The sequence below is a fragment of the Aquila chrysaetos genome, chromosome 3, assembly GCF_900496995.4.
Source record: "Aquila chrysaetos chrysaetos chromosome 3, bAquChr1.4, whole genome shotgun sequence".
Lineage (NCBI taxonomy): Eukaryota > Metazoa > Chordata > Aves > Accipitriformes > Accipitridae > Aquila > Aquila chrysaetos.
The window spans coordinates 35,942,806-35,957,339 of record NC_044006.1 but is presented as its reverse complement, the minus strand read 5'-3'; the positions used below and the strand labels follow the sequence as shown (position 1 = coordinate 35,957,339).

Sequence of the window (14,534 nt, the reverse complement as noted above, 5' to 3'; positions counted from 1 at the left end):
TACTCTTTCAAGTGTTTGTGCTTCTCCTTTGATCTTCAGATCTTGAGTTTAATGTGTTTCATCTTCTTTCATTTACTGTTTTCACATTTAACTTTCCCTTTAAATAACTTTTGCTTGGTGGAGTTTGTATTAGTATGGGGTTTTTTATCTTCCATACTGAGAAATTTAAGAAGAGAGACAGTTGCTGTCTTTTTTTAGTGTTGTTCACATCCAGTAAAATACCAACTGCATTACTGCAGAGGACTTTGCCATTCACCATGTGCAGCTGTAATGATACAATGAAAAAAATCGCACCCAAAGTTACTGAGACACAGTGCATGTGAAGTTGCAGTAGACTTTCTTGGAAGGTAGATGCTATGGGAGTGCGATGGCATGTCCACAACAAACACCTATGAAAGTTTGGTTTCATCATTATCCATTAAATTTAATTCTTACAGTTAAGTAATTAAGCTTGTGTTAGTATTCTCTGTGCGTGTAACATTTTTATCTTCACTTAAAATAATTTATGTTTGAAATAAAAGCATTTTGCAGTGTTTTGAAGTAGAGCAGCAAAAGCAACATGGGGTGATGTGAGTAACGACATGTGATCTGTGTCTCTGCTTTTTCTGCAGCCGTCAGAAATGATAGGAACAAAAAGAAGAAGGAACCTTCAAAGCAAGAGTCCACAGAAAACTATGAAATGACAGCAGAGTTGGATGATCTCACTGAGAAGATCCGAAAAGCTCACCAGGAAACCTTCCCCTCGCTCTGCCAGCTGGGAAAATACACTACAGTGAGTATGGTTTGTGACACGTACATTCTGGATATGCCTGGATGACGTGAGTTTTGCATTGGAGGCTTCAGGCATTTCAAATAGATGCAGGAGTGGATGCGCTCCTTGCACCTCCTTAGCCATGAAAAAACACAGGTATGCATGCAAATGGACGCTGAAGAAGAGATATTGCACTTAACTGTAATCATTACTTAGCGGTATTGTGAGAGACTGTCTGAAGGATTAATCCAGGCAAGAGGCAAGCTTGGAGTCCACGAGTCAATTACATGCCATCACTCATTAGAAATTTGTTGGCTTCCAAAGACGTGATCTCTGCTTGTGCGTCAGCGGATTACAACTTTGCAGGTGTAGAGAGTTTTTAAATGCTGCTGGATTACTGGTGACAGTCCCAAAGCTACCAAGGTCAAGGAAAATATGAAATGTCTAAATAAACTGGTTTCCAAAATGCTTATTTGCAGTTTATTCCTCTTCCAGTCTACTAAAATACCACAAAGCAGCAAAAACTATTGCTGCTTTTAGAAATTAAAAATCAGCCACCCATCAAGTTCAGTACTGCGGGAATTTCTCCGGAGGATGAGTCAGGGAAATAATTTTTTTCTATACATATATATGTTGCTAAATACAGGGAAGGTCAGTGATATTTATTGATTTCAGAGAGAAAATTCAATGTCAAGTTTGCAAATGCAGTAATAAAAGTGATGCTAAAAAATAACTGTTAGGTAATCTTCAGAGTCTTGTCAGTAGAGGTATGACTTTGCTGGGTCTGGTCTTGCTGTCGGTTGTAACATCACTGGCTGTTTCAGAGGGATGTGCAGAAGGCCGCTGCCGAGACCAGGAGTTCAGGAGTGGCATGGCTGGGGCAAGGAGACACCTGCCTCCATGGTCCTTGCGCTCCAGCCCCAGCTGGAGGTCTGGGACCAAGCCCCAGACACCAGGTGAAATACCTCTCTCACTGGATTGCTCTCCGTTTTGAGTAAATGCTCTGCTACTGAAACAAACGTTAAATTTCTCAGAGAGTGATCTAGGCAAATCCCTGTGTGGCATTAATATCGACTGTTCTAGCGAGCGGGGTGCTATTTTATGGCATACTCATCTATTTACAAAGTGCAAGGTTCAAAACTCTCAGGTCTAGGTGTAAGACGTATTTAAGTGCAAGAAAAGCAAACGTATATGGTGTGATGTTAGAAAAAAGCATGTTTTTCACGTTGCTGAAAGTATTTTCACAAACATTTTTCACATTTAGTTTTGAGACCGACATAAAATGGTTAGTACTGGGGAAGGTGCCTGTCCTCTGCACGCTTCTCTGGTGCTAGCCCTGCTTGGGTGAGATGTAGTCAAAACAGTCAGCGTAGGCGTGCTGGTGAATGTTGCCCAGGCAGACCCCAGGGACTAGCGCAGCGCGCGAGGCTGGAAGCTCGAAAGCAGCCAGCTGGTGACATAACGGAAGGCAAAGCTGGAGGCGGTGGGACTCATAGTGTGTCTTTTCAAGGAAATTCCTGGGTTAATGCCCTCCACCCCTCCTCTCAGCACGTGCAGTTGCATCCTCGTCTTGGAGTGAATAAAATCTTCCAAACAGGCTCTCACGCTGCTGCAAACGCAAGAGCGCTTCTGAACAAGTGTGAAAAAATCTTCCGAGTTCAAAGACAGTGAGTTTATGCCTTGGAGAAGAGGTGATCATATGTACGCAGCTGGGTCGCGTAGCCAGGCTGGTATGCGTGCCAGAGTTTATTGCTCACAGGCTGCCTTGCAAATGGCCTGGCTATACCAGAATAACAATATATCGGTATACCTCCCAATGTGAACATGTTGGTACGTGCTTTTGCGTTACCTCTGAGTTTGAAGAGTGCACTGCAGTTGGTGCGACGGTACTTCGTACTGGTAATTGCCAAAGAACCTGGAGGGTTGAAAGATGAACCTAGGCTCCTATATGCTTGCATTATGTATTGGATGCTTAAGGATCATTAATATTTTAGCTCTTGAAATGATACAAGTGGATGAAATTGGAGAGGGTCTTGTTGCATATCACACTCCCCACTGATGCCTTCGTCCTTGGGTTCCTGCTGACCCCCATGGTGAGTTTATGTCCCTGTTGGAATTTCAGAGCCCTTACTGAGAGCACCCGGATCCAAGTAATGAACAGATGAATCTGGTCTGTCTGTGGGTCCCAAGTAACCATGACCTGACCGCACTCTCTCTGAGGCTGGATATTGGTCATTTGTATCTCAGGCCAGCGTGGGGAAAGAGATTTCTTGTTTTTATTGTTGGCCGGTTGGAAGTCCACAGCGGTTAGCTGCACGTGGCTGAAGTCTCTGCTGCTTTGTCATGATTTGGTACTATACAAGTTGCAATAACAAAATGATACTGAAATAGTTATTTTTGGCTTACCTTGAATCTTTGAGAGCAATACAGCTTCCTTCAACAGCTGTGTCAAAACTAATAGCGACGGTGCTAAATGCTGTTGTCTTGGTGCATTCTCATAGTCTCTGTGTGAAATGCAGAGTATTTAAATCTCTCATCTAGCTAAGGTCTGGTGACCACTCCAGCTTTTTAGGTAGGAATTCAGTGTTAAGAGCTCATTTTTATGAACACTGTGTGTGCCCAGCTGTGGAAGGGACAGAGTACTGCTGGGGCTGGAGTAAGGGTCACCCTCATCTCCAGCTGCCCATCGGCCCAGGATGGGGGAGAAGCCTCTCTGCAGCAGCGGAGGATCCCGGAGGATCCAGGAGGAGGAAGGTGTGCTGGTGGGAGGAGCACAGCTTCAGTGCTTGGACAACACCACCAGCTGCTGGTCAAACAGCAGGGCTCAGGCAATATTTCCTTTTGAGACATTTGAAATAGAGACCAGAAGTCACAAAAAAGGAGCACGCAGCCCTTTTTCTAAATGCTGAGTCCAAGGGGAGCTAGAAGCCTATGCCACTCTACTTTTCTTGATAGTAACAAGCTAGTACGCGTAGAAGATTGCCACCAGTCCTGCTTTTATGCCCAGTTCTGCAGGCTAGCAGTCATGAAGCGTGGCGTGCTCACGCTGCGGAGCATACAGATTGCTTTTGTAACCTTAGAGGTTTTTATTTAATTTTTTAAGCAAGAGGTGAGAAGTGAGTGTATTGAATCGATGTGGATTCACTTGAATTTCATGAGCTTTGCACTTGCGTACCAATGGAGACGGTGGACAGAAGAAACTGTTCTGCAAGTGTGGCCCCTGCGTGCCTTTGGTTACGTGATCGTTCAGGCTGATTTAAAACATGATTTTGTTTGTTGCTAAAAAGAGCAAAGAGTTTTAAGTATAAGAGAGCAGAGTAAAAAAAGACCTTGCAGAGATACAGTCATAAAAAAATCTGTTCAGACATTTGGCTTGCGTATCTGGCTCCTCTCGCTCTTGAGCACTGCAGCCTGCATCTCCCAGAGGGAAGGGTTACATGGTGTTTTTTTTCCTCCATTGTGTATTTTTACCTGTTCAAAAACGGTTTTGGAGAAGCATTTTCAATTACCTTTTTTTTTGTATTCATCTGCTCTTTAAAAAGAAAAAGTGTCCCTATCTGTAATAATTACCATACTTTGCATAGTTAATAAAAGTCCACTTAAAATAATGGGAGAATAGGACTTGTATTAAATTCCTTGGGTCATTTGACTTAACAGTTGCATTTGGTGGGCAGTGGCAAGTATAGTTCTGCCGATGATGAGAATCAGCAAGCTGTTTAAACGTAATGGATTTCAAAAGTCCATCATAAATAGATCTATTTTATTACTGTCATCCAGGTAAGAGAGAGTGCCTTAGTAATTTCTCTGGAGATGTCATACTTTATAGTATAATTGAGTGTAACTATACTGCTTGTCCCTCGAGAGTGGTATTATTTGTAAGTCTACAGCTGTGTTACATCCAGCCTTGTGATAAAGGGAGGATAAAACAGAAAATAATTTTGACTCTGCGGACCCTTGCTGCGGGTTCTCCCAGGTTGCTCTTGGCTGGCTGGATGCGAAGAGGTTTTGCATCTCGGCGGCATTTTGTCCTTTGTAGGTGCTGGGCTTAGAAGTTACACGGCTATTGTTCTGTGCCATTGCAGAGGAATGTATATGTATATTATATACATATCTGTCTATCTCCTGATGCTGGGACTGAGCAGAGGTGTGTGCTGTGGTCCTCGGTGAACTCGCTGGAGCTGGAGTACATTGCTGCTTTTACTAAAGAGGCATAGCAAGTGTTCCTGATTAGGGCAGAGTGCCCCTGTGAGCCTTGTTTCCTTTGTAAAGTGGATTTTAAAGACGGTAGGGATTCTGCTACTGTGTATGTTTCTGCGAGTACCTCATCCTGTATCGTTAATGTGGAGATAGAGCAGCCTGCAATGAAAAAACAAAAATGATGGAAAAAATGGGATCAATTTATGTGGCAAAAATGGCTGTTTAATTGGATTTCATAGCAAGGTTGGGCTTTTCCACTGATAAAGATGCCACTAGGGTGTATTACAGTATTGTTCCACCATATGTGCACTGGTGCAAAGGCCTGAAAAACATGCAAGACTGCTCCTGGAAAAGACACCCAAAAAACTGCTTCAGTAAAATATTCAGGAAAAGTCATAGCGTCTGCATCTTTTTCACAGCATGGTTAGAGGAGATCCCCAGGCAAATTTAATCAGAGTTTCTGTTTCTAACGTGCATTTTATTAACCCCGTGTTTTATTGTTCAATCTATACATTGATACTGAGTCAGGTTTGGTTTTACATATTCAGAAATGCTGCTAAAAATCTAGCCATTTTCGGTGACGCTTGCGACTACATTCATTACCAAATAAAATGTTAAAACTCTTTCCATTTGTAGCATCGCAAAGATAACGTGTAAACCACATTAGCTCCAACGCTGAGGGATCTGGCACCCGGCGTAATAAAACACCCGGTTATTTTGTATTTTATTAACTGCCCCTTCTCTTCAGTTTGCATAATAGTGAGTTAGATTTACATTTGTTAAGACGGCTGTGCATTACTCTTAATAGAAGACATGTCAAACTTCCCGTTGCCGGTACTGCAGCATGATAAAGTAACCTCATATGATACTGATGAAGATTTCGTTCACACTTGCTGGTTTCATGCAACGTCTTTTTTTCCAGATGGATACCCTATTGTAAAATGATTTCCTGCTTTAGGCTCTGCTTTGTGTAGCTCTCTGCTATGCCATCTTTCTATGAACTGGATAAACTGCCTATTAAATTTAATTACAGCCTGAATGACTGCACATCTTGATCTTATTTTTCCTCCAATGTACTGTATTTCACCAAGGTCCTTGAGGATGAAATAAAATAAATCTGAAGGATGCATACTCCAGTAGCCGAAAGAAATGTTTCAAAGGGCATTGCAATGACTGTTAACCCATTGGTTTTGGACCATTTTGAAGGCTATTCTTTAGGTTTAGGATTATAAAGACATTTTCTCCTATCTTTTCTTCTGTCATTTAAAAAACCAAAACAAAATAGAGGAAGTTGCCAGAATAGAAATTCAAATAGAAATGACGAAGTTAATTTCTTATCCCTTAAAAAGAGGGGGAGCGGGGGAAAGCACATATGCACCTTCAAACTGTTCAGCATGGTTGGCGTTTATTTTTTGCAATAAGGGCCTAATGTAAATATTACCGGCTCGAACCTCCACCCTATTACAAGTCAGGGTGAACATCGGGCTGGCGGTGCCTCTGGGACCTGTCAGGACTTCTCCCTTCGTGACTGATCGTGGTCGTGGCGTCTGCAGAGACAACCCCGGGAGGGGGTGGCAGAGCATCACAGCCAAGCTGAGCTCGCCCCACGTCCCCTCGTCGACCTCTTCAGGCCCGGTGTCTTTCCTGTGAACCGAAGAAAGCTGATAAGCTGATGGGCTTCAGAGGTTTCCGAGGAGGTGGACGTCCTCGCCATCAGCAGTGATGGTGGCCGGGTCACTAGAGTTGTTTCCTCCAAGAAAGTGCGATGGGTGTAAATTGAATGCTTTTCGATGGCTCTTTATCTGCCATGTCTGTTAGACTTTTAGGTTGAGACTCCTCTCATTTAACTTTATTTTAAAAGTTAATTTAACATTTTAACTTCAGCCAGCTAAGACTAAGGCAGCTAATCACATCGGCTTCCCTTGCAGCTGGGGAGAATGCCACCATCTGAGGGGATTTTCCCTTACCTGCCTTAAGTACCTATCTGGAGTGGGTGGGCCTCTTTTTGGAGATGCCTCTCTTTTTCTTGGTTAGTCAGCAACCTCAGATGAGACATGGAAGAGAGAAACTCTGCCTCTGTTTTTCTGTGGTTGCAGCTCAGCACCTTTTGCAGATTCATTACCAGCATATTTTTACAGGTAAAATTCCTCTTGCAATGAAGAGGTTGCCCAGATGCTGAAGGCAGCTGCAACGCACACTAAACTTGGTGGCTCATGAAATAGTGGGAAGGCCATCATGCTGACAGCATCCCAAACAGCATTGGATCAAGTGCTGGCAAAATGGGAATATGCTGCATGGTGAGGAGAGAGGAGAGGTGCCTCAGGTATTGCAGAGCTGTTGTCACCTGTTTTTCGTCACCCCATGGGAATCACGTGTGGGTTGGAAACAACTGACCAGGTTTCCCTGTGACACCATCTTTTGTTGGACTAACTAGCATCAGATAGATCACAGCAACTTTTGAGTCAGCCGGTTCTTGGCTGACATGTTGAACTTTTTCAAGGGTTAAGTGGTTATTCTGAATGTATGAAAACACGAGTTTAATCACAAACTTAACACAGATTTTCTACGCATCCTAGCAAATTACGGACTTTTGGATTAAGATACATGAATATATGGAAACAGTGTCTGAAAGGTGTAGCTGGAATGTCCTTGTAACACTTCAGATGGTAGGGTATATGTTGGATGCACCGTCAAATGAGCATATAGCATTCATCAGTGCACATGGTGTTTTTCCTAACATCGTGTAAAGAAATACTCTTTAATTCATGGGAGACTGTAGCTTGAGAAAGCTGTAAAACTCTTGCAGAGCCACAGAGCAGATAAATTAAGTAGAACTAATTTGCTAAGACCTTAAGTATGTGAAACTATGTTCCAAATACTGTGCTACTTTTTCCAGCTGAGGACCTGATATTCTTGTTCCACTGTTCATTTCTATTTTCTGGGGTACAACTGTAAATTGTCTCTCTCAATGCACTTATTATATAGTGGCAAGGAAGAATAATGATAGTGGCATTTGGAAATGTTTAAGTTCATTTGTATTCCTTGTACAGATGGCCTCTGCAATCATAAGTAACAGAGAAATATCCAAGGAATTTTCAGGCGATTAATCCACGTTTAAAACCAGCATCATCCCAACAGCAAGCTGCAGAAAATGCCTGGAATGTTAATAGAAAGTACTTCTGGAAGGAATACTCGGTTGTTGTTTCTTTCCCTTGAAAACCATTTACTGAAAGAGACGTTGTTGATTTATGGTGCCTTCTGTCTGTCTTTCCAGAACTCCAGCGCAGATCATCGGGTTCGACTGGACCTTGGGCTTTGGGACAAATTCAGTGAACTTGCAACAAAGTGCATTATTAAAATAGTGGAATTTGCAAAGCGATTGCCAGGCTTTACAAGTTTGACCATTGCAGACCAGATAACTCTGCTTAAAGCAGCCTGCCTGGATATACTGGTATGTATTTTTAACATCATTGTTATGCTACTAAATGTATTTTCTATTGCTCTTTTTACTGTAATCGACAGCGAGAGGGGGGTCAAATACTGCCCCGGCCTTATGGTTGCAAACTTGAGCTTACCGGGTAGTGTGGTACAGTCACAAGTGGACTCTAGCGCATTACAGACCTGTGTTATGTGGGATGAGCATACTTTTCAAAATAAGTCCTTATAGTTTGTGGATTTCAGTATAGTTGCAAGAAGGGCACATTTTGGTATTGCGGCACTAACTTGAAATTTCATGTGCAACTTTGGAAAAATTTCCTTATTGTTAACGCTGAAGAGAGATCTGATTCTCTTTCCTTCTTCCTCCCTCCAAAACATGATGCTCTGCATAAAGGATACCTAGAAAGACAGTCCGCTGTATAACGTTTTAGGAACGGGCTGTACCTGTGGTCATGAGGTGATCCGAGGAACAAGATAAAAATCTTCAGAGTGAGGTTTTTGCAGGTTGTAGAGGGGAACCTGGTGTTCCTGGAGCCCAGCAGGCGCACACCTCCGGCATGCAGATCCCCCTGCTTTCACCAGTGCTGCAGGCACCTGTGGAAGTGGACACTGTAATGGAAACTGTACAGATTTTAGCTAAATGTCATTTCATTTTAAATAGGCAAACATACAACCTGCAGATGGGCTTGGAGTTTTGCTCCAGACTTTGCCACTATGTCAAGGCAAACTGTCTTTACTCCCTTTGTCTCTGGTTGTTTCTGTCACGCTGACCTTCAGAGGAACCCTCTGGGATCTCAGCATTTCTTTATCAAGACCTTAGAAGTCTTCAGGCTTTTAGTGGCAAATACGCTGCTTATTATTGGTCATAGCAATAACTTTTAGTAGAACAGTTAGTATTTTCAGCATGTTTTAAACATATTTTAAATGTTTTCTGAGTACAAACCTTCAGGGCTTCATTGAGCCAAGCATGGCCAAGAAGCCCATTATAGGATGGCTACTGTAAATACATTTTTTGGCATGACACAGGATTTTGAACTAGGGAATTTGAAGTTGAAGTAATTGATCTTGGAATTTCTAAAAGTGCATTGCTTCAAACAGGATCATATTGAGGAGGACGTTAACTGCTGTGACCTTTTCCTCTTGTTTTGTCAAAAGCTGTTTTGAAGAATCGCATCTAGAAGACATTGATGAAGGAGGAAGAGGGGTGAGAGAGGGGAAGGGATATCAGTCTCCAGCCTATTAAAAAAGGGAAGGTTGAAGTTGCCCTGCCGTGCTCGAGATTCACCTCTCGTTGTCCCCTTTGTCCAGGCGCTCGTTCAGACTCGGCCATCTCATCGTTACTGCGTGTGGTCCCTCTGCGGGGCAGGGCCATTCATTACCAATTGCACGCCTGTCGTCGCCAGCTCTGTCCTGATAAGACGCAGTTACGTTCCCCTTACACCGAAAGGCGTACCGTAATCGATAAACTGTGGCGTTGCCTTGACCGTATTCTGCCAAACATATGGGACAGAAACTGCTTTGCGCTTTGCTGTTGTAACCAGTAACAAATGGTTAATGCAGAAACTACCCAAAGATGATGGGGAGGAGTCAGGATATAGCAAGAATCTGCACATCCGAACTCTTTACCCCTAAAACTTCAGCCCTTAAGCTGCCACCCCCTATTTGCTGCTGCCATGCCCTGGCTCCGTAGCTGCTGGAAAAAAACACACCGTAATTCTGTAATTGCTCAGGATCCTGCCAGCTCCTGACGCTCTTTGTTGGGGTGGGTAACTGGAGCTTACCCCGGGAGCGTGCACAGGCCCTGTGGCACAGGGTCCCCACGGCAGCTCCGCTCGCTGCTTCCGTCGCCAGCGCTGGCTGGACAATATCAAGTATTTAGGGTAGCCTTTCTGCTTGGGGTTTTATCTGAAGTGCCTAGATAAAGGCACTTCGCAGCCTTTGATCAAAGTGACTAAATAAAAGCCTAGTTGTCAGATTAGAAAAAGAGTAATGAAGCAGGTGGTAAATGGTGACTTTATTTCAACCAATTAATGGATAGAAAGGGTTGATTCTTTAATACAATTCACTACCTTTACTTTGTGGCCATGTGGCAACCTTCAAGCTCTAGTTATAAACTTTACTGAGACCTGTCATTCCTGATCACCTGCTCATTCTCTTTTTTATTTTTCACGAAGCCGGAGGTGTCACATCCGAGCAAGCAGGGCGTAGCGAGTGCCATAGCTACCCGTAGCAGGGAGGAGCTGAGGCTTTTTCAAGAACGGGAGCAGATGAGACGTGGTTGCCATGAAGAGTCCTAACTTCCCTGCGCGACATTTACACAAGCTTTATGTGACTATTTTATGTGCTGCTTAAAAAGAAAAAGGGATAATTACCACAAGCACAGTAATGCGCAGTGCGCGCGCTGTCTGTGAAATGCCCATATCCATTAAACCCACATCACCTGCGCATAATCGGAATTGCAGTGCAGCTCTGTATCTTTATTTAAGCTAAACTTCAGTACTCGGAGCAGTGTTTTAATAGCGCGTATTTCCCCCCAGCAAGCCAGTTCTCCTAATTATGAGAGTTTTGAACGCTTTATTTTGTTGCGCAGTGAGGCGTGGACGAGCGCTGTTCCCCTTCCTGCTGTGTGAGCACCCGCTGCCGGTGCGTGCCCGCGGTCTGCTGCGTGAGCGCTGCCAAGCACGGGCATGGGCCTCGCCGGTCTGCACTCACGATCCCGCTGCTGTGCAGTTCCCCTGGACCTGTCCCCAGAGCCCCGGCACATGGGAGGAACAGCGTGGGGCTCCCAGCCCAGCCAGGTAGGGTGGCCGGGCTCTCCCCAGCAGCAGGACCCCAGCTTCCCTGCCCGCCTGCCCATCAGCACTGGCTATGGGGGGGACCCTTAAGCATTTATAGACCCTGCCGAGGGCTCTGCTCCATTGGTTCCTGCGGCCGTGGATGCTTAAACCCCCCCTTAAACAGGCTGACAAAGGAAATGGTGCCAGCAGCTCAGTAAACTCCGCTGGGTGTGTGCCAAAGAATTGTTTTATATACAAACAAGCAAAATCTCTGGAAGGGAAATAACATCAAGCCTCGCAAGGCAGCTGAAGGCGCCAATTGAGGATGGTGGAATTTATATCTGCTCTGGTGCCAAAAGTTCCAGGGATAAACATTACTAAAATTCAGTCAGTAACCCTCATAAAAGTCAGTACTTCTGTCTGCTGGTACGCTGGCCCGGCAGCGGTCGAGCATCACTAGCCTCACCGAGCTCCGGTAAAATGAACGTGGAAAGAATCCGGAGTCCAGCCTGTCTTAAATCCGATGGATAAAAACCTGAGAAGTCCTTGAACGCTAATCCTTAATAATGTCATTTTTGCTTTCTGCTGTAAAACCCTGAGTGTTAATGCTAGGAAGGCATCTGTGTGTGCGGAGCAACCCGTGCTGATGGGTTATGGCAGCTCCGTGGAGGTTTGTTCATTGTTTCAGAGTCACCTGCTTGGGTTTCTCCTCTCGGGAAAACTGTCCCAGCCAGCTAAGGCAGCTAGCATCTAACAACAGGATTTCTTAAAATAAAAGCCCAGCTTGCCTTAACTAATCTGTTTAAAATGAGTAACAATTCTATGGTAGCAACAGTTTTGTAAATGCAGCTTTCTGGATGGTTTTGGGTTTGTGCGACCCATAGGGTTTTTGCTTTGCGCTTTGTAACTGGCTCATAGGAACCCCAGATGCTTCAAGATATAAATATTCCTTAAAACAAAGGGTCCTTTAATCATGGGCAAGAACCTTATTTATGGCTCCAAGTGGCATTTAAGAGCAGAGTGACAACTAAAATACTTGGCTTGGTTACAAAATCTAAACAACACTGAAGACATTAGGAGGATGTCTTCTAGACAGCAGTTCAGTTTAAAACAGAGAAAGATACCGCGATTTCTTATTCTGAAGTGCTGACATTTCCCATATGTTCTTCAGTGTGTATGAGCTTGAAATCAGCTTCACTTTGACACTGGAAGTTTGCCCGAGAAAGGTTTAGCAGCGAATCAGCAATATCCATGGCGTTTTGCAGATCTCGATGAAGGACAGAAATTTAAAAAAAAAAACATTTCAAATGATCTGTCTTGGAGTTTAATAACAGCGTGTTGTGGGATAATGTCGAAGGAATGCAGGAGAAACCTGAGACCCGATAGCTGCAGTCAAGCTAAGTGCATTGCAGAAAACGTGTAGTTGAGCTTCAGCTGTGCCGGTGCCCAGCAGAGCCGCTGCAGGCTCCTCCAGCACTGTGCAGGCTGGCACAGCATTTAGGTACGAAGCCTGAAGTCTGCCTTTTGCAAAAAGCCGTCCTACTTGCTGCCTAAGCCTGGAAGTAGCTAAATTCCATGGGACCTTTATGTTTTAGTTATAAATTTTGCAAGGCCCCTGGAAGTCTATTCCTGTGCATGCCCACGGGGGCTCTAGGCTGAGTCACCTAACCTCAAATTCATTCCGGATGAGGATACAGCCTGGAAGTCTTCCTCTGCGTTAGCCCTGCGGGGCTGTGATCTGGTAGGTCTTTGCTGAGCACCCCCAGCACGCACCCCGAAACGGAGCGGGGCTTACGGCACCAGGGGGTGAGCGCGGAGAGCTTCACAGCGAGGGAGCCAGCAGCCTGTTGTATGGCAGGAGGCGCGCGTTCGGCCGCCAGCTTGTTCGAGATGACCGCTCCGGAGAACCCCAGTCCCTCCGGGCCGGGAGTCTCTGGGCAGTGCGGCGCTGGCAGCCGGTATCCAGACTTGCCCTCGGAGGGAGGGTACGATGGAACTCTATCTGCCAGCTCTGCTTGGGCAGCTGCCGGTGAGGCTGCGGGCAGCCTTCAGGAAACACCGTGGCGTTGCCCAATTTAGCTCCAAGTCCTGCTCTGCTAATTTGTTGGGCTGGCAGTCCTGCGGTTTGGAGGGAGGAACTGTAGTTACTAAGGCTTATCAATTAAAATAGCACCGGAATAAAAGGGGCTGCCTTTCTCCCCAGCTGAGCTAAGGGAAAATTAGTACCACTTAAGAAGTACAGAGCCTTGTTCTTCCACAAGTTGGATACCTGATCATCACAGGCCACTCACCCTTACTGGAAGGCAGCTACTCTATATGCAGGCTTCAGATGGGAGGAACTGCACTCCAGTTTGTCTTGCATGCCATTAGAGAAGTAAACCAAGTAGCTCTTGGGTTTCTCAGTAAGTATGCAAAGTTTTCAAACCTAGCTTTTCTTAAAAACAACAAACTCTGCATGTTTCTTCTCCTTTCTATACAATCCTTTTAATGATTTAAAAGAATAACCAACAATGAACTTCAGGAGAGAGAACTGCTGGTGGTTACTGGCAGGGCAGAATATGGTAAACATGCTGTCTCTTATTGACAGGGTGCCATATTTTACAATGTTAATTTCTGCTAATAATCCTGAAATACAATTTGGCTATTACATAAAAACTTTGGAGTTACCAGCAGCCTTTTAAGATCACGTATATTAGTGGGGAATTTGTGGTCAGTGAAGAATTTGAGTGCTGTGTGTTTGTATTTGTGCCTCTCTTTGTCATTGATTCAAGTAATTTCAAGAGCTTGTTTTCATTCAGGGGTAGGGGAACGATGTGAAACATGCCTGTCCAACCCCATAGAGTCTCAGTGCTTCGATGTGTACCCACAATGTGAGATAAGATTATTGCTGAGATAGATAGAAAATAGTTGAAGAGCCTTCTGCAGAAATACACCCTATTAAGAAGTCTCTTACCAAGGAATTTAAGAAGAGAAATAAAAGCTTCCCTGTAGGTCTTTTACATGCCATGTCCTCCTCGCTCTCCTCCCTGCTTATTTGGAGCAGTGTTGCCAGGCAAAGATGAAAAGTGGGAGAACCAAGCCCAGACTGGTCAGCTGCCAAGTGCTGGGGCCTCTGACTCAGAGCTTCGGCAGCTATAGGAATAATTAAAATTCTCCCTGTGCTCACTTATGTTTGTGTAAATCTTTTTTGTTGAGTCTTTAAAACCAAGTAGGATGGCTGTATGGGAAATAAATACAGTCAAGCCCTGAAAAAATATAGCTGTAGTCTTAGCTCAGCTAATCAGCTAGACTTCTGCAAGGTTTTATTTTAGTTTAGTTTAGGGATAAGCCTTCTCCCACCTCTGATTATTTTAAACATTAAGCAATGATAT

At 44.4% G+C, this 14,534-nt stretch overlaps 1 protein-coding gene across 11 annotated transcripts in view; it reads left to right on the top strand.

The window, feature by feature from the left end:
• RARB (retinoic acid receptor beta) overlaps window positions 1–14,534 on the top strand; it is a 334,393-nt gene that overhangs the window by 312,197 nt on the left and 7,662 nt on the right. For all 11 annotated transcript variants that reach the window (XM_030007663.2, XM_030007661.2, XM_030007673.2 and 8 more), the window contains 2 exons: window positions 612–772; window positions 8,223–8,399. In XM_030007663.2, coding sequence (XP_029863523.1) covers window positions 612–772; window positions 8,223–8,399 — 338 coding nt within the window. The remainder of the gene's footprint in view (window positions 1–611; window positions 773–8,222; window positions 8,400–14,534) is intronic.